The 19,350-nt window shown below is 38.5% G+C and overlaps 1 protein-coding gene across 2 annotated transcripts in view; it reads right to left on the reverse strand.

Moving 5' to 3' along the window:
• SEPTIN7 (septin 7) overlaps positions 1-18,898 on the reverse strand; it is an 84,977-nt gene extending 66,079 nt beyond the window's left edge. Inside the window, exons 1-2 of one of the 2 annotated variants that reach the window (XM_037041148.1) lie at positions 18,669-18,861; positions 13,606-13,610 (exon numbers count right to left, since the gene is read on the reverse strand). In XM_037041148.1, coding sequence (XP_036897043.1) covers positions 13,606-13,610; positions 18,669-18,729 — 66 coding nt within the window. In that variant the 5' untranslated portion in view covers positions 18,730-18,861. Of the gene's footprint in view, positions 1-13,605; positions 13,611-18,179; positions 18,182-18,668 lie in introns of both variants that reach the window. The other variant, XM_037041146.1, reaches the window with a different exon arrangement.
• Between the last annotated feature and the right edge of the window lie 452 nt (positions 18,899-19,350).

The raw sequence follows: 19,350 nt of genomic DNA on the forward strand, positions 1-19,350 counted from the left end.
TCTACTTAGTATTCTTAAGTGAATTGGAGCCTTACATCATACACACAGATGTGTCTAGCACTTGCTTAAGTAAAATTCTTACCATCTCTTACATAATCCAAGAAAAAAAATGAAAGAACTTCATCATTTAAATGTTTAAAAAATTTCAAATGTAAGTGGTTTAAAATTCCCTGATTCTAGATTTACTGTAACAAGAATAGTAAGATATTACAAGACTCAATAGGCATATCCTAAATATTAGCTTTGATGTCCCCTCCCCTCCAATATTTTTAAAAGTTCAAGTCTTAGATTGAATGCTCCCTGCTTCTCCCTTTTTACTGACATAAATAACTTTGTACTGATGGAACTTCTGTGTTCTTACTTCCACATGGGAGTCTGGTTAATCTGTTCAAAAGATTTTAATATTTAATTCTATGAACACATGTCAGAATGAGATAACTTAAAACTTAAATATTTTTCTTTGTTCTGAACTTGGAATTTAGAGCTCTACTTATAGAATTACTGACCACACCTTTCATTCATTCAACATAGCTACTGAACCCTTACAATTATGTACTAGCAGTTACAGACATAAAAGTGAATAAAAACAAGGTCCCTGCTTATGAAACTAAGAATCTAAGGTCAGGCAAGTTAGAAGGTAATTATAACAACACAGCGATAAATACAACTGATGTAGGCAAACAGAGGAGGATAGCTATGAGAACAAAAAGGAAGGATTTGACCTCAGGACAGGGGGTCAGATCCTTCAGATCCTGAAGGACTAGTAAGACCAGGTCTGATAAGAAATGTGGGTAGGTGCTGGAAAGTCTTAGACAGACCGGTTGGTAATTATAAAGGCCCAAAAGCAAGAGGAGTGCATGATTTCTTTATAGGAATTGCAAACAGTTCTGTACAATTTATTTTCAGGGCCTAGAAGCTAAAGTGTAGGAAAGTTAAGCAAAAGCCAGATCATGAAGGACTATTAGCCAAGTTAAGGAACTTAGATCAGACTTCATCTTGAAAATTATGTACAGCATTAAAGGATATGAAGCAGAAGAATGCACAATTAACACTAATTCATATGCAGAGTCACACTCATAATTTTAGAAAATTACCACTAAAAAATACTGAGGTTGAACTGGCGGAGAGAATGCTAGCAATCCCAAGCGCTGCTACAGTCGCCCACAGAAGAAATTAGGATTTGAAGCAGTGGAGATGAAGAGAAATATAAATTAGAACTCTAATGTCCAATAAGATAGCAACAAACTACATGTGGCTACTGAGCACTTGCAATTTAGCTATTCTAAACTGAAATATACTGTAAGTGTAAAAGCATGTGCCAGATTCTGAAAATACCCTAATTTTTATATTGATTGTGGGTTAAAATAAAATTTTAGAGATACTAGGTCACATAAAATATAATACTAAAATTAATATCATGTGTTTCTTTTTGTTTTTTAAATATGGCTACTAGAAAAAGCTTAAATTACATTAGTTTCTTGCATTACTTTCTACTGGACAATGCTGGGTTACATATTGAGATGAACTGACAGGTCTCTGTAACTAACTTGGGGGAAGGTAAAATTCAGGTTTCTGAATTTAGGTTTGAGCAATTGGATTAACAATGGTACCAACTGTTAAAGACAGGAATTATCTGAGTTCAAGGTACTAATTGGACTTTAGAGAAATAGCTATGTACATAAAAGTTAGATGTTCTAAAAATGTCTAGGTTATACAGATACTAACATTTTAAGTAATTGACATTTAAATGGTATGAAGGGCAAGGGTATAAATCCAAATACAGTACATAAGGTAGGAAGTAGTCCAGAACCAATACCAAAATCCCACCATCACCTACACAAACCTAGAAATGAGAGAAGAAGAATAATGAAGTAGTGCATAATAGAAGTTCAAGGAGGTAAACTGCAGTGGCCTCTTTCTTCAAGAAGTGATCAACTGTACCAAATGCTCTGGACTGGTCAATATAAAGAGACAGAAGAACCCACATACTATCAGGGACCACTGCCAGAGCAGTGGAAAGACAGAAGAAAAAGGCAGGTTGGAAGTAAACAAGCAATCAATGATTGTAGGCAGTGAGTGTAAACAATTCTTTCTGAATGCTTATCTGTGAAGAGAAGAGCAAGTTCATTAGAGGATAACACAGGATCAAGGGAGGTTAAAAAAAAAGTTGCATTTGTTTAAATGCTAACAAAGACCTAGTAGTGTGGTTTACATGGGACATAGTCCCATCCAAAAGGTCACAGGTTCGATTCTCAGTCAGGGCACATATCTAGGTTGCTAGTTCTATTCCCAGCTGGGGTACATCAAGGAGGCAACTAATGTTTCTCACATATATGTTTCTCTCTTGTCTCTCCCTTCCTCTCTCTCTAAAATCAATAAGCATATCCTCAAGTAAGTATTTAAAAAGTGCTAATAAAAAAGATCAAGTAGACAAGTGGCTGAAAAAAGGAAGGTTCGTTAGGATATAATGTTCTCAACTGAAGGACTATTTTTTGTAAGCACCAGAGATAAAATCACTTGCTAATCCTGAATGGGGAGGGGAGACCAGGAAATTTTAAGAGGTAAATATTTAAATCAGCAACCACAAGAACAGGGAGAAAGGCTAGGAATACAGAGCAAGTAGTCAAGAAAGTCTGTCTAATAGTTAAGACTGAGACCACAAATCTGTATGAATGTATACATGGAATCTTTCTCCAGAAGCAATTAGTAACTCAATTATAAGCCAACAGGTTATAGGATGCATTTGAAACTGTTATTTTGCAGAAAGAGTAAACAAAAGTACAAGAGATCAAAGTAGCTGACAAGTAGTTGAAATGTTTCAGCGAACAAAAACGAAGAGGGTCAAGGATGAAAGGTAGGGAGTAAGGAAGCAAGACAGCTAAAAGACTGTGACACTGTGGTTAGAATGGCCCCTAAAATTAAGATTTCAAAAGTGGAACAGCCCTGGCTGGCATAGCTCAGTGGATTGAGCACGGGCCTGCAAACCACATGATCGTGGTTCGATTCCCAGTCAGGGCACATGCCTGGGTTGCAGGGCCAGTTCCCAGCAGGGGACTCACGAGAGGCAATCATACATTGATATTTCTCTCCTTCTCTTCCCCTCTAAAGATAAATGAATTAAAAAAAAACAAACAAAAAACAGTGGGACAAAAGTCCCAGATAATGACAAAATGGAGCCATTAAAATGATGGCTCAAGAATAATTGAAAAGAGATAGGACTAAATTATTGAAGTTTTTACACATGGGTGCTAAAAAGGCCCCAGGATGAAGATAGAACTTGGGGAGGAAAAAGGAAAACTGAGTGATCAGTGCCATCTTTTTTTTTTTTTTTTTACAGATTTTATTTATTTTCAGAGAGAGGGGAAGGGAGGGAGAAAGACAGGGAAAGAAACATGGACGTAAGAAACATCAGTTGGCTGCCTCTCGCACACCCCCAACCAGGGAGCTGGCCTGCAACCCGGGCATATGCCCTCATTGGGAATCAAACCGGCAACCTGGCTTCACAGGCCAGAACTCAATCCACTAAGCCACACCAGCCGGGGCTCGATGCCATCTTTAATGAATAAGAAGAAAACAAAGGTGTGGTAACTGACAAATTTAAGAAGCTGTTAAAGAGCAGGCTTTAAATAAGCAGGACTTTTTAAAGAGAATGGTCTATGTTCTCAGCCAGTGCTGCCTGATAGAAATATAAGGTAAATGATATATGTAACTGTAAATACTCTAGTAGGCATATTAAGGAAGTTAAAAAGTGAAATTAACTTTATTAATATATATTATTTAACCCAATGCATATCCATTATCATTTCAACATGCAATCAATATAAAAATTATTAGGCTTCATTTTATATGATTCATTATTCTGAATTCTTTTCTTTTATAATAATCTTTGAAGTATAACATACCTCATTTAGAAATGTTTACATTTCAAGTACAAAAAAAAACAAATGGGGTTAGTGGCCATCATATTACATACACATTTCATAGATACAGAACATTTTCATCACTGCCAAAAGATCTACTGGAGAGTGCAAACTGAAACGAACGGTAAGTAGTGCCCCATATTAGATGAGGATGTGGGGAAATAGGAACTTTGCTACATGACTGGTAATGTAAAATTTAAAACACTTCCCTGAAGAGCACACAGACCAAAAGCTTAAATTTTCATGCTCTCAGATTCAACAAATTTTACTTCCACAAATTTATAATCGTGGGAGGATATAAAATTTAAATAAAAGAACATTCAACAATAGTGAAAAAGTATAAAAACCAAGTTTTAAAGACAAGTGAACAAAATACTATATGATGGTAGTCCCACATATTAAAACACCACCCAGCCATTAAAAGTTAAGTTATAGAAGGATAAGACAAATAACTATACATCAAATGGAAAAACTATTACAGGTATCTGCCATTTTTTCAAAAGTTCACATTATGCCACTTCGCTTTTATGAAAGACCTACATTAGTACCTGTTTTCACTAACCAAAGAAATCCATAGGGTTTTTACTTTGGGGGGAAAAGAAAGTGTGGGGGGAGTAGCATTAAGTATTTGATTTACAGCAAACCTTTACACGGGAGGTGCACACCCAGAGCCACAAGAGTGGCACTTAGAAGCTCCTTCCCCAGGGAACTACTCACTCACCATTTCAACATCAAGCTGCTATAGCTCTGAACTGTGTCTGTTAGCAGATATATTTTACTTCAATTTATTTTGTGCATCTGTTATCAAGATGTGTCCTGAGGCATCAGAAAAACCAAAGAGAGCACTAAGGGTAGTACACTTAATGTAAAACTGGATGTAATTAAGTATATTTAGTATGATTTGTTAAGTTATTTTTGGGGTCTGGAAACACTCAAAATTTTTCCATATAAACAACTGCTTCTTTGCTTTACACACTTTGGTTTACAAAAGGCTTCAAAGGAACACTATTTTCAGATAGCAGAGGAGACCTGTATTAGTGGGCACAATATTACATACCTTTAAACATTTTCTTGTGTATACACTGGAGAACAATTAAAAGAACACAGACTGGAATAGCATTAAGGAAACTGGCAAGTAAAGATCTCAGGAAAAAGAAAAAAAACCCAGCAGCTCTTGCTGCATTTTAACTTGCCCATTCTCCCCTCCCCTCCCCAGCTCCATATAAACCTTCAAAACCAACAGGCAAAAATGACAGAAATCAGCAGCCTATCTGCAAATGGAGGAGGCAGAACAGGCTCCTTCAAAGCCCCATTCCCAAAAAAGCCTGAAAGATCCCATGAGATAACCAAACCACTAAAATAACCAGAGATTTCAATGACAACACATAGCAAAGACAAGAGATTTTATAGAATTAGTTCCCAAAAATCACTAAACAAACAGCAAATAGCAACAATAAACGCTGGGGTATGGGTAGGAAAGAGAATCTGACGAAAGTCGCCATACTGTATTATTTAAAAGTCCAGTTTTCTAGCAAAAAATATGAGAAATGCAAAACAAACAAAAACAAGCCACAAGATTGTATGGTCCATGTACAAAGGAAAACGTAATCAATAAAAACTATCCCCAAGGCCCTGGCTGGTGTAGCTCAGTGGATTGAGCACAGGCCTGCAAATCAAAGGATCGTGGTTCGATTCTCACTCAGGGCACATGCCTGGGTTGCAGGCCAGTTCCCAGCAGGGGACGCATGAGAGGCAACCATACATTGATATTTCTCTCCCTCTCTCCTTCCCTTCCCCTCTGAAGATAAATAAATAACGTCTTAAAAAATAAAAACTACTCCCAAGAAAACCCAGACATTAGACAAAGACTTTGAATATGCTCTTTTAAATATGTTCAAAAAACTAATGAAAACCATGTCTGAAAAACTAAAGGAAAGCAGGAGAACAATGTCTGCCAATACCAAATATCAATGAAGAGACAGAGATTATTAAAAAGAACCAAATAAAAATTCCCAAGTTGAAAAGTACAGTAACTGTGAAATTTCACAACTTGATAGACGTAAATCTTACCTTTCAGTGTACTTAGATTAAAGTGAAAGGATTAAACATTCCAATCAACAGGCAAAGATTGGCTGAATAAATTTAAAAAAACAAACAAACCATGATTCAACTCTATGGTGCCCACAGACACATTTTTTAGAATCACAGACATACCAGCTTGAAAGCAAAGGTTTAGAAAAAGTAATATGAGGAGAAAGTGCCTACCACACAGACTTGAAGACAAAGATCATTACCACGGAAAAAGAATTCTTTATGCTGATTAAAATATTTATTCATCAAGAAAGCATAACAATTACAAGCAAATATCCCCCTAACAACAGAACCCCAAAATACAAAGACTAACAAAATGGAAGGAAGAAATAAGACAAGTGGATTTCAATACCTCATTTTTTAAAAATTGATAAAACAACTAGACAGAAGATAAGGAAACAGAGGATTTGCACACTACCTTTCACATATAATTCTCACATCTCCTTTGTTCTACTCTACGTATCTTCTCATTTATGCAAAAATACCAGAAGAAACCAAAAGCTTAACCAGACACTAATGAGATTGATTTCCCATATGAATAGGTGGAACTGTGGTAGAAAGGGGAAATCAGAATAGGGTAAAAAGAGATGTAAGGTGTGAAGGAGGCTTCTGGACATACTGTTTTATAGAGTTGACTATTAACACCACAGTAATGTTTCACATATTCCAATTAAAAAAGTAATCAATATCAGCCAGGATGTGAGAAGAACACAAAATAAACTAGAAGAGAAGTAACAAATGAAGTTAACTGTATTTCAAATCAGTAACATAACCATATTTAACAGAGGGGGAAGGAAAGAACATAAAAAAAACTGTATTTTGACTTTATAAGACTAAAGACAAAAAGTAGACACAAATGCTATACCCTGGTAAGTAAGTATATTTTTAACAGCAATTCTGAAACTACATTTACATATAAACAAACGTGTAAAGAAATTGTAGATAAGAGCCAGGTTTTTCACTGAAGAAAGGAGTGACAAATAAGGAAAAGACTGAATCTTGTGATAGTGGACTGGAATCGGTATTTCAATAAGAATTCATGGTTTTTACATCAATATATATGTATATAGTATTTATATTCACTTAGATACATATAGAAATTAATATGGATGTGTGAATGCATGTAATTTTACAATTTCCTAGATCTATCTGCTAAAGACACCTAGAAGCAGTGATACCACAAGAGCAATGACCACTTTTAGTGCTCAGACCTTGCATTCTAAATACTATTCCCAAATAAAAGGAACCTAGACTCCTTGGAGAAATGACTGATTCCAGGGCTTAGGAAAGAATAATATAAGATGAACCAGAAAGTAAGGAAGTGCACCAAACTGATAGGGCATACTGAAAGGATGAACAGGAGTCAACGTGAAATAGTTCTCGATGGTCAAATCGAGGGCAATTTGACAAAATTAATATTCATGTGCTTATATCAATATTAACAAATAACTGAATGAAGAATACATAAAAATGGTTCTTCTTTACAAAAGAATCCAAATTTTAAAACGCAGCATAATAGAAAATCACTATTAAAGCAAACAGCACAATAACTCTGGTAGGCAAGAATTATTGACAGTGGATAAAAGTACAATATGATGAGAAATAAGTTATTTGAATAGTTCAACAAAGGACTAATATCTAAAATGTACAACTCAGTAAGACAAATGACCCAACTTAAAAATGGACCAAACATTTCAACCAACCACCAAAGACACGGATGGTGAATAAGCCCATGGTTAAAATCCTCAACATCATTAGTCGTCAGGAAAATGCAAATTAAAATCATGATGAGGTATCTCTACAATTCTACTAGAATGGCTAAAATTGAGTGACGACCTCAAGAGTTGGTGAGTATGTGAAGCAATTTAGAGTTCTCACACACAGTTGATGGGAAAATAAACTACTACAACTATGAAGGAAAATAGTTTGGCAATCTTTGAAAAAGTTAAACACACACCTACCTATGGCTTAGCTGAAGTACCAAAGAAAAATGCAATCATGTGCCACAACCAATTACTGTTTTTTAAAAAGTTTACCAAAAAAAAGCTGGAAAGAATATATTCAAATTTTAAGATTGGTATTTTGCTAACTGGATTTGTATATAATTCCGTTTTATAATATCTTCTGTTTTCCAAGTTATTATTGAGAAACCCAAAGCATTTCCATTGTAAAAAAATCACATAGAAAATGAAGTCACGTTCACCACAAGTCAGTATGTTTTTTAAATAGATAAATCAGATGTTCTTTAGAAGGTAACTCTCACAAGGTTTCAATCATGTTGTGAATACAATCAAGGGAGTAAAATAAAGGCTGGAAAACTATAAAATAAGATGGACTAATAGCTGGTTAGTTGTATGTCAAATTCAACAGAATCATACACTATAAGGACCCATCCTTAATTAAACCCAGATAACATCATTCAACACTTTGATAAAAGCATGACAGATATGCTTATCACACTGGCAGATGATAAAAGCTGAGAAAGGTAACAAAAACATCCTATGACATACTCAGAACCCAATGAAATTTAACATGGAAATATGTGGATCTAAAACCATGCCATTTTCCCCACCCCCAAAACCACAAACTGATTGACAAGGTTTCAGGTAAAATCAGAACTATAGAACAAGACTACAAAAATAAGGTGGTAGGACTTTTTTCCAGCCAATCAACAAGTTCCTCTAATTATCACCACCCCCAAAAGTGAAGAAGATAAAACAATAGCAGCGTAAGAGGAAAAAGCAGAGACATCTTAGCCGACACTGTGCTCCATAAATCAATAGCTACCCTAAAAGGTAATTTAACTTTGGGTCTCATTAACAAAGTTATATAGCAAGCAGAATGAGACAAGATGGTTGTATGCTAATCTGCAATTGTAAGATCACGAGATACTCAGTTTTGGGGGGTCAGCAGGGATAATGTACCAAATAAAGTTCACAGGTGAGTAACAATGATGGTAGAAGGACATAACCTCCTGCTATACAAATGTTAAACTCTAAAGGAAATGGAAATGCTAAAAGTCTCTACAAATGACTCAGAGAGGGCTGTTTTAAAACTATTAAATAATAATATTAAAAAGAAAAATTAGATTTATCTTTTTGGTCTCAAAGAGTAAATTAGAACTTCAGAATACAAATATTAAACTTCAGGTAAGTACAAAAACAGAACGAAAAAATTAACAGTGACAGCTACTCAAAGATGAAATGTGCTTCCTTAGAAAGTAGTGAGTTTTCAACTTATGCTAGACAAGCTCTATCCATTAGGAATATAACACAAGCCACACTAATTTAAAATTTTCTAGTGGTCGTATTTTAAAAAAGAAAAAATAAACCAGTAAAATCAATTGTAATAATGTATTTAACTTGCTATGCTCAAAACATTTCAGCACCCAATCAATATAAAAATAAGATTATTTTATATTCTTTTAAAAGTAGGCTTTAAAGGAGGGCTCCAATCCCATGGAACTGATACTCTTAAAAGAAGTGAAAAAGACAGTAGACGTATCTCTCCCTTCCTTTCCACTTGTGCAGAGTAAAGGCCATGTGAGAACACACCAAGAAGGTAGCCGTATGCAAGCCAGGAAGAAACCTCACCAGAAACCAAACCTGCTGGAACCTTTATCTTGGACTTCCAGCCCTCAGAACTGTGAGAAAATAAATGTCTGTTGTTTAAGCAACCCAATCTTCAGTACTCCATTATGGAAGCCCAAACAGACTAATACAGTTCCTAAGAAAATAATCTTAAAAACCTATTGTAAACCAAATTATATTATTGTTAAAATTATTAATAAATTATGGAAAATGTTTATGTATTTTTACAAACTTACTCTACAACCAAAGACTTGAGAAGCCTGCCTTGTTAAGCTACTAATCAAAATAATTTGACACCTCAAAACTATAAATTCTAATTTTACTCATATACATAACCAAAGTCCCCAACTTATATTTCATTATAAAAACAACATCCTACTCATCATCTGTACTATATACAATAAAGCCAGAAATCAGAGGGGGGCTCAAAAGAGCATACCAGCCATCTCAATCCTACCCCACAAACAATATTTGTAATATTAAACAACTAATATATAAAAAATAGCCCTGGCTGGTGTAGCTCAGTGGATTGAGCACGGGCCTGCGAAACACAAGATCTCTCGGTTCAATTCCCAGTTAGGGCACATGCCTGGGTTGCAGGGCCAGTTCCCAGCAGGGGACTCATGAGAGGCAACCGTACATTGATACTTCTCTCCTTCCCATCTCCTCTAAAGATAAATAAATAAAATCTTTAGAAAAAATTGACAGTGCCTATCCACTAAGACAGTACTCTTAAAGAAGTTCAAAATAAGGGAAAGATCATCTAAGACTCAGATAGTTTGGAAAGTTTTCCAAAATGAGTGGTTTAGATCTGGGCCTTCCTTAACAGATGATGGGACTTCAAGGGAGAGAAGAAGAGAATAAGCAGAGGCAATACAAAACATGATCTGATCTGAATAGACAGAAAAAGCCATACCAAGGAGGATCTGAAATGACTGCCTCAGTTTTTAATGAAGGAACACAGAATCACAGAGCAATGTAAGTACAGCTAGAAATATGCATTCCAATATCTCCTCTTATAGCTATCCTCTGGTGGGTGAGTTACATTACCTTTCTGAGCCTTAGATTGAGATGATGTCTTTATGAGGTTATTGTAAGATATATATGAAATATTCGCCACTTCACACACAGTAAGTACAATGTGCAATTATTAAGGCCTCCAGGCTTTTATATTGCAGGTAAGTGATTCCCAATCCTGGCTGTCATCAGAAGCATCTGGGGAGCTTTATAAAAACAGATACCTGGGCCTCAGCCTAGAAATAGAGAAGTAGAGTCTTACTAGTAGGGCCCAGGAAACAGTATCGTTAACAAAAACCTTAGAAGTCTATACTATTAATAGAAAATATTTAAAGTTCTATAATAGGTCAATTACAAAAGTAGCATTTGGGGTACAATACTGTTACAAAGATTTATTAAGTGAAATGGGGAGACTGGAAGCAGTAAGCCCAATGAGGAAACTACTCAACAGGAAAGCCAGTCCTTTACTCATCTTGGTTAGATTCTATTTGTTAAATGGAATCCACTAGTGAATGACGAACTATACTTAGAACACTCACTATTCAATTAAAAAAAAAATTAATGGACTCTCTCGGCCCTACCTCAAAATGTCCAACAGATTCAAATAAAAGTTTCCAACAAGCACAAAAATTTTCCCCTATTCCCTTACTGCAGGCCAGTACTAATGTTGATAGTACATTTATCTCATATAATATGATGTTAGCAAGTTTGTGGTATTACTTCTCATTTCCTCCATGTTGACCAAATACTTAATTTTCATAAAGATAGGGGCTGCAACTTTTCAGCAAGTCTAAAATTACTCCAAAATTTCAAAAAAGAAGAAAAAAAGAACTACATCTACACAATTATCTTTTTAACAGGACAGCACCATGGTGTCAAATGCAAACTTAACTTCTGGTGAGTCCCACAGCCAGCTAAGTTATTCTAGTTATCTTGTCTGCTCTCAGCTGAATGAATCACCTCATAATGCAACTCCTAGTTCTGTGTTAGGCCAACTTTTATATTCTAATATAAAACCCAAGACAGAACTGACTATAGTTCTATCTAGGATTATTAATTTCATCCTTTCTGCCAAGTTGTCTTGTTTCCAAACTAAGGGTCACCCTTCTCAGCAAAAAGAAAACTAAGACTACAAGTTGTCCTCTGAGTGTGTATGATATTTGCAAATTATACAGTGACTACATATTTTGGTTTTTGAAGTTCTTTTCTATTTGCACCTTATTTTATATGCCCATAAAACATGAAACACTTCTTTATTTTGTTTTCACTTGGCATTTCAACTAAATAGAATATAGCTGGAAAACAGAAATGGAAATCTAACTCAATGCTTAGTAGGTAGTAGAACTTTCATTCAGAGATGAATCAGGAAATACAAGTTGAGCAACTAAATCACAAAGATGTGTAACAGCAAATTGAATAGGTACAAACTTCAAAGACAGAGGAAAGTAGATACATCCACAGAGCAGAAAAAGGTGAAAAGCAATGTTAAAAAGCAAAAATAACCATCATACTGCATAATTTAATATTCCTATATTATATGTCACAGCACAAAAACCAAATATTCCTGATCATGCTTTTAACAAGTTCAGTATATTCTTCTGAAAACAAAGAAGCTAACCAGATTATACATAAAAAGTCTCTCTTCAGTAATATAAGAAATATAAATTAAAACAAGTTAATGTACTAAACTAACAAATACTCCAGGAAGACAGAAGAGGTTTACTTAAAGATACTCTTTAAAATAATTCTAGCCCTGTCTGGTGTAGCTCGAGCGCAAGCCTGCAAAACACACGATCACGGTTCGATTCCCAGTCAGGACACATGCCTGGGTTGTAGGCCAGTTCCCAGCAGGGGATTCATGAGAGGCAACCATACATTGATATTTCTCTCCTTCTCTTCCCCTCTAAAGGTAAATAAATGAAATTTTTAAAAAAATTTTAAAAATAAAATAATTCTAAAACACTGAAATTACAACATAAAATGGCTAGCAAGTTAGGATATCAACACTGAATACCATATACATATTTAATACATGTTTAATCCATATTTAATTCTGATAAGTCAGGGGTATCAAACTCATTTTCACAGGGACCCACATCAGCCTCACAGTTGCCTTCAAAGGGCCGAATGTAATTTTAGGACTGTATAAATGTAACTACTCCTTAACTGGAGACAACAAGGTGCTGGGCTGGACAAAAACAAGGTGGAGGGTGAATTCAGCTGGCGGGCCTTGTGCTTGCCACCTGTGATATAGGTTATTACACCAAAAGCTGTATTAAAGTGAGTATCATCTTGGTTCTTTCTCAAATTTAAGAGTTTACAAAGTACTTTTACATATATTACCTCTTAATAGATAATTCACACCAGAAGTTACCAACTCTAATGGTTCATCAGAAGTAAGTAAAACACTGAAAATGCGCACTTTTGAACCCCCACTTTACACCTAGTGAATTAATGAGCCTCCAAGTGTCAAGCATTGGAATTGTTTAAAAAGAACACAAATTAACATTTAGTGATTGAAATAACCTAATGGATTTCCCCCCTCCTGGTTAATTTGTTTAAATTAATCATGAAAGGAACTAAGTATACTTATGAAACTTTTCAAAACTAAAAATAGTTTAAAATGTTGATGCTTAAAGGTATTCAATATATTACTTACTGAAAACCTTTTCTTTGTTTAGATCACCTCACATCCCTGAATGCTACATGTAACAAGTGAAGCAGTACCTGGTTATTTTAGTAACAGTATAAATAGAAAGCACTGGGATAAAATTACTATGAATGTTTTGCCCCCATTTAACAAATAACGATGTTACAGAAAATATTTACAACATTCTTTAAAACTGATTGCCAATCTATAGCAAAATCTTCCTCAAAAAGAAAGAACTCTGACTACAATCCAATGGACATAAGGAAAAAATCTGAGTACTTAAAGATACAAAATGTCATTGAGTAAAGAAACACTAGTATCATTCTTGGCTCCAAACAGCTACTGATGTGAAATATACCAGCAGAAACTTTAAATAAGTAAATGTATTTAAATAATACTACTACTTTAATACTACTCAAGAAACCGGTGACTTCAGTCTGTCTTACTTTGAAGGGTACAGAAGTTTCACAGATATCACTTATTTCCAATTTCCTTCAACTCTACTCACCAAAGCAAATACCAACCAAATCTTAAAAATTAAAATTTAAATTTAAAACAAAAACAGTACTAACAAATTCAATGACCAAACTACAGTACAGCTTTTGTCTAATAAGGCATATTCAAATACTAACCATAAAAATGCAAAGCACAAATGAGTAAGTTTATAATAATCTTAAAATGTTTAATTTCCATCCCAGATCTCTATCATTGAACTACAACACACGACCACTTAGAAAGTTCCCCGAGCCTCTCAGTTTTGTGTTTTAAATTACCTATTTCAAGGAATGGTACCGTACTTACTCATCACCCATACATTCCAGAAAGCTCAGATATTTCTGGATTCATTACCCACTATTTACATCTCCTCACATACCATACACCTCACAACCACCCCCTCCCTATACTTCATGTCCTTTGCAAACTCCTAGTTAATGTCCTTATCCTTTATTCCTCAAACTGCTACCTTAACCTTCCTTAATTCACTGGCCCCACCTTGGTGCTCTCTTTCCCTATAGGAAGTATCATGATGCTCATAGTTACCACTCTTATTTAAAAACCCTTCAATAAAGATTTTAAAAAATTTTTCAGCCTAGCACACAATATCTCTGTAGCCTTATTACTTACACCACCATGATTTCTCAGCTTAGAATAAGTTATCCTTTCTCTGCCAAATCACTTGCCCCCACCTTTAGAGATTCATCTTTTCCAGTTTGGAAAAGGTGTCCTTTCTACTCTGCCCACTGTATACCTACCTTTAAATCACATCACAAATAATTTACCAAGTAAATGCCAGGTGGGGAATATAAAAGTGAACAAAACACAGTCCTTGACTATGAGAAATTTATAATGGAGGCAGAAAAGTAAATAGTCAATTGCCGTACTTTTTTTAAGCTAAAATTTGAAAGCTTATTACATGCCAGGCTAAGACCATGCCATGCATTATCTCATTTAATTTTTCAATAACATTAGACTCTTTTACAGAGAAGGAAACAAAAAGTTTTATTTGCCCAAGGTTCAGTTAAGTTTTTTGGACATAAAACCAGGCCTGACTCTAAATTCCAAGCTCTTAATTACCATGCTTTCTATTTCTACTGTCACAGCATTTAACTTACTTTCCCTAGTAAGACACATATTTGTTAAGTGAATGAACTTCAGTGTTGAAATCCTAAGCCAGTAACCACTATCAGTGCTACCCCTTTAATTGATAGTGTCTTGTGTCAAAGAGTTCAGAAGCTCTGAGATACTAACACATGAGAAAAGATCAATGTCCCAAGTTACTCATTATGTCATAGTTTATGTAGCAAAATCTTGGATGCATTAAACAAAATCCTGGGACATGTTAAACAAATCACAGACTATCAATATAGTTATGTGCCACTTAAAATGGGGATGTGTTCTGAGAAATGAGGTTAAGCAATTTTGTCATTGTGTGAACATCAGAGTGCACATATACAAACCTTAGAGGGTGTACAGCCTACTGCACACCTATGCTGTAGTTTAGCCTATTGCTCCTAGGCTAAACCTGTATAGCATGTTGCTGTACTGAATGCTGTAGGCAACTGTAACACAATGGTAAGTAACTGTGCATCTAAACATCTAAATGTCGAAAAGTTACAGTAAAAATACGGTATTATAAGATTAAAAATAGTACACCTGTACAGGGCACTTATATAAGGGGCCCTGATCGACCCTCACATATGAGGTTCATTAATTCTGTTTTAGAAAATACTAACCTAGTATTATATAATATTATATGTCCAGTAATTAACACATTTTACAAAAATTAATTAAATGATAAACACACACAAGCTATCTAGGTCATTCTGATTCCCAAGTTTGACAAATATAAAGTATTAAGTGGCAGGAGTTCCAGGAAGAAGAATGGACTAGATGGCTAAGAAAGTCTTCTTGCTTCTCCATTTCCTATGATCCTCCCATGGCTCTCTATCACCCAGGGCAGTGGTCCTCAATCTGGCTTTGAGATGAGCACCTCTCAAGCAGTAGGCCCCAGGTCTCTCTAACCATACCTGCTATTTGGAGTACAGAATAAATGAATCCAAATAAGGCAAAGACTCAGGGACTCACGGTAATAACATTTAAAGTCTTTCCTCCTCACACCAAGACCTCCAACCTCTTCTACATACTGCACCCCCTTCAAGTGTTTTTACAAACTTTTTTTACCACAATCTTTAATAAAAAAATGTTATATCCCAAACAAGACCTATAAAACAAAATTTAACCCACTAAACTGTTTACTAAGTGCAATGTATTACTTTCTATTTCTTCCCCACTTTTTGAAAAGCATTGGTAAAAATCCACAAAACTGATTTCAAGACCAACTAAGAGGTCTCAACCTGCAGTCTACAAAACTCCACTGTAGAGACCAACAGTCTACATTTAACAGTATGCTCTCATCCAGCAGGCCTAACCTATAATCATGCTACCTTAAAATTCTTCTCTGCAAAAACACATTTTTCTACATCAGTTTTATTGTACAATTAATTTTATGTCATTTACAGTTCAAAGTACATCAAAAAAACATACCAAAAGTTTTGCCTTAAAATTTAGTAAAATGCATAAATGTTAAAATAAAAATTTTCAACCTCTAATCAAAAATTGAAGATAGCTTATTAGCTCAAAATGTGAAACATGGTTCTCAACTGGTAATTTAGTAGGTAAAAATACGCTTATTGGCAAAACCCAGAGTAGAGCACATGGTGAGTATGTATGCCTACCATCAAATTATAAAAAGTCTGAAACCAAAGTGCTCTACCACTATCTTCTGACTGGTCCTGTCATCTGACTGTCCCCATTCAGGAGACCTTGGAAACCACATATCTAACTCTTCCTCCTCCCCAAGCTTTTTTTTGGGGGGGGGGGAGGATGTGGGGGGAGCATCTGTCTGTGATGCTGTTAATCCTCTACAATTGCTTTAAGGTCTTGTCAGGAGGCCTACCTTGTCTCAAACTTGCTCAGAAGTTCTGGCATGGATTCACTTAAGATTATTTCTGTGAGGGAAACTCCCATCAATCCAAGCAACTTTTATAACAAACTTGTGAAACATAATCTATTGGTAACACTACCTTTCATGTAGTTATGTACTGAATACCTTATCTCCAAAAAAACCAGAAACCAAAATCCTTAACTAAATTACAAATACACACCTTTTCTGTAAATTGAAATCTACTTGATAAACACAAAATTAATTTCTGTAATCAGTTACGCACTTCAGTTCTGAGAGCCTAAGAGTACACGTGCTATTTTTAATAACTGTACGGAGAGGACCACGCTGCATCATGTCCTCCCATCGCAGATGACACGATGCTGCCATGTAAACCATCTACGCAGCATCCACATTCACTCCAGCTCCCCGAGACTCTCCATCCCCTGGCCCCACCCACGCAACAGCTGGGCGAGATGCGAGGCCGTTTCCTGCGCCCCCCACCCCCACCGTCTCCCCTTCCCTTGCTCTTTGGAGGAACAGGGATCCAAGCAGCGGTAAAAGCTTTGAAACTGCTGCTATCCTTCCAGGTACCACCCTTCGGTTATGGGGCTTCCGTGAATTTCATGGAAAGCCCGTATCTGTCGGCACACCTGACGCCTAGAAGTCTCCTCTCAGCTAGCTCACAACCTTGGGGGGCGGGTGAGGGGAGGCCGACCGTATGCATCAGCTGCAAGTACAAAAATACATAGAACCAGTAAGGCGCTTTTGAATCTGTGCTGCCTGTTCCTTTAGATTCTCAAGGGCACTCAATAGGATACTCTCCCTTTTATCAAAATAGAGCCACGAGAATTCTTAAAGTTTGGAGCTGAACTGTAAACAATAAACTCGCAAGAGTAAGTTACTTCAGTAATCAAGCCAGCCCCTGATGTCACAAATTACTTCCTATGCACAACAAAAACCCAGATTTGAAACAGTGCGCTCTCACAGTACAACCAGCACATGAAAATGTGTTAGAACAATCTCCGTGACTTATTTCCTACTATACACCCAGAATGAGATGGAACTCGGCAGTGGAAAATGTGAATGAAATGGCCTTGCTCTTTTTCCAATACGTGGGGGAGGAAAGAAAATGAAAGGGCTTCTTGAGAGAATAACTGAAAACACATATTTTAAAAACATCACTCCCTTAAACATCCCCGGGCCTTATCTCCAGCAGGGGCTCTCCCTTTTGCAGCGACCCTTCCCACCTTTCCATTCCTCGGGAGGGCGCCCTTCTCTGGCGTTCTTTCCCTTTTTCCTTAAATATTAAGCCCCAAACCAGGCTCCCGATCCCCCGTCCTCAAGCCTCGTCCGCCCTCCACCGGCCTCCGGGGCCGCGCCTGGGGAAGAGGAAACCCCGATCAGCGGGGAGCGAGCAGGCGACGCGGGTGCCCGAGCGCTGCAGCCGCGGCCGCCGCCTTCCCCACAGCTGCAGCCCGGCGCATCCTTCTTCCTCCCGCCCCGCCGCCGCCCTCCGGGACCGGCCCACCCACCCCAACCTCCGGGCCAGGCCCGCGCCCACGAGGGAAGCTCGCCACGGGCTAGGCGGCCGACAGCGGGGGAAGCGGGGCCGCGGGAGCCGGCGGGCCCCGCAAAGACGACCCCCTCGGGCTGCTCCCGCCGCGGCGCCGGAGGCCGCGGCTCGCGTCCCCCGCTCCCCCGGCTTGCCCGCCGCGGCACAGGAAATGCCGCCGCCGCGGCTCTCCTCACGTTCAATTCAAACTGTCACCGCCGCCGCCTCCCCTCCCCCCGTGCCCGCCGCCGCGCCCCGGGCCCGCCGTCGCCCCCACCCCACTCCTTCGGCGGCTGCCCCCGCCTCGCCTAGGGGCGTTCCCCCAGCCCGGTCCCGCGGCAGCAGAGCCCCCCGCGGCCGGAGCCGCCGACCAGAGCCTCGGCGGCCCAGAGCTGAGGCTCACCCATGGTGCTGCTGTTGACGCTCCTCTCCTCAGCAGCAGCGGATCTCGCACTGACCGACATCCCCTCCCCCTCCGCGACCAGCCCGGGAGCGGCGCAGCCCGCGGATTCTCCAAAGGCGCCTACGCCAGTTCCGCGGCGTAGCCGCCCGGCGTCGCTGCCCCGCTTGCGCAGCCGACAGCAGACGGACTCCTCCTCGGGCTCTCACTCGACTCCCGCTCCCTCCTCCGCCCCCGCCCCCTCAGCGCAGGCTTCCGGGCCGAGCGGAGGCTGGATCTGCTCTCGCGAGATCAATCCTTCCCCCCCCCCCCCCCCCCCCCCCCCCCCCCCCCCCCCCCCCCCCCCCCCCCCCCCCCCCCCGGCCGCCTCCCCCCCCGCTCCCCGCCTCGGTCCTCCGCTCCATAGCGAGCATGACTTCGTTGATGTTCGCACTCTTGCTGTTCGGGTACAGCCGCCATGTTTAAATTGGCGGGGTTTGGCCCCTCGGGGGTCACGGATAGGCAGGCCTCTGTGCAAGTCTTTTCAACGTGGTCTCTAAGTTTCAACCACGTTACGTTTGTCAGTGAAAACCCTAAGGACGGCCAGCAGGAGTGGCCGGTGGGTGCGAGGGTGGGGTTTTGCCCGAATTAAAGATGGCCGGCGTGAGTGCCTCCCGGCGCGCGTTCACGTCACGTTTTGAGGAGG

Source organism: Sturnira hondurensis, unplaced genomic scaffold (assembly GCF_014824575.4).
Source record: "Sturnira hondurensis isolate 20B ecotype Veracruz unplaced genomic scaffold, ASM1482457v3 Scaffold0002840, whole genome shotgun sequence".
NCBI classification, from domain to species: Eukaryota; Metazoa; Chordata; class Mammalia; order Chiroptera; family Phyllostomidae; genus Sturnira; species Sturnira hondurensis.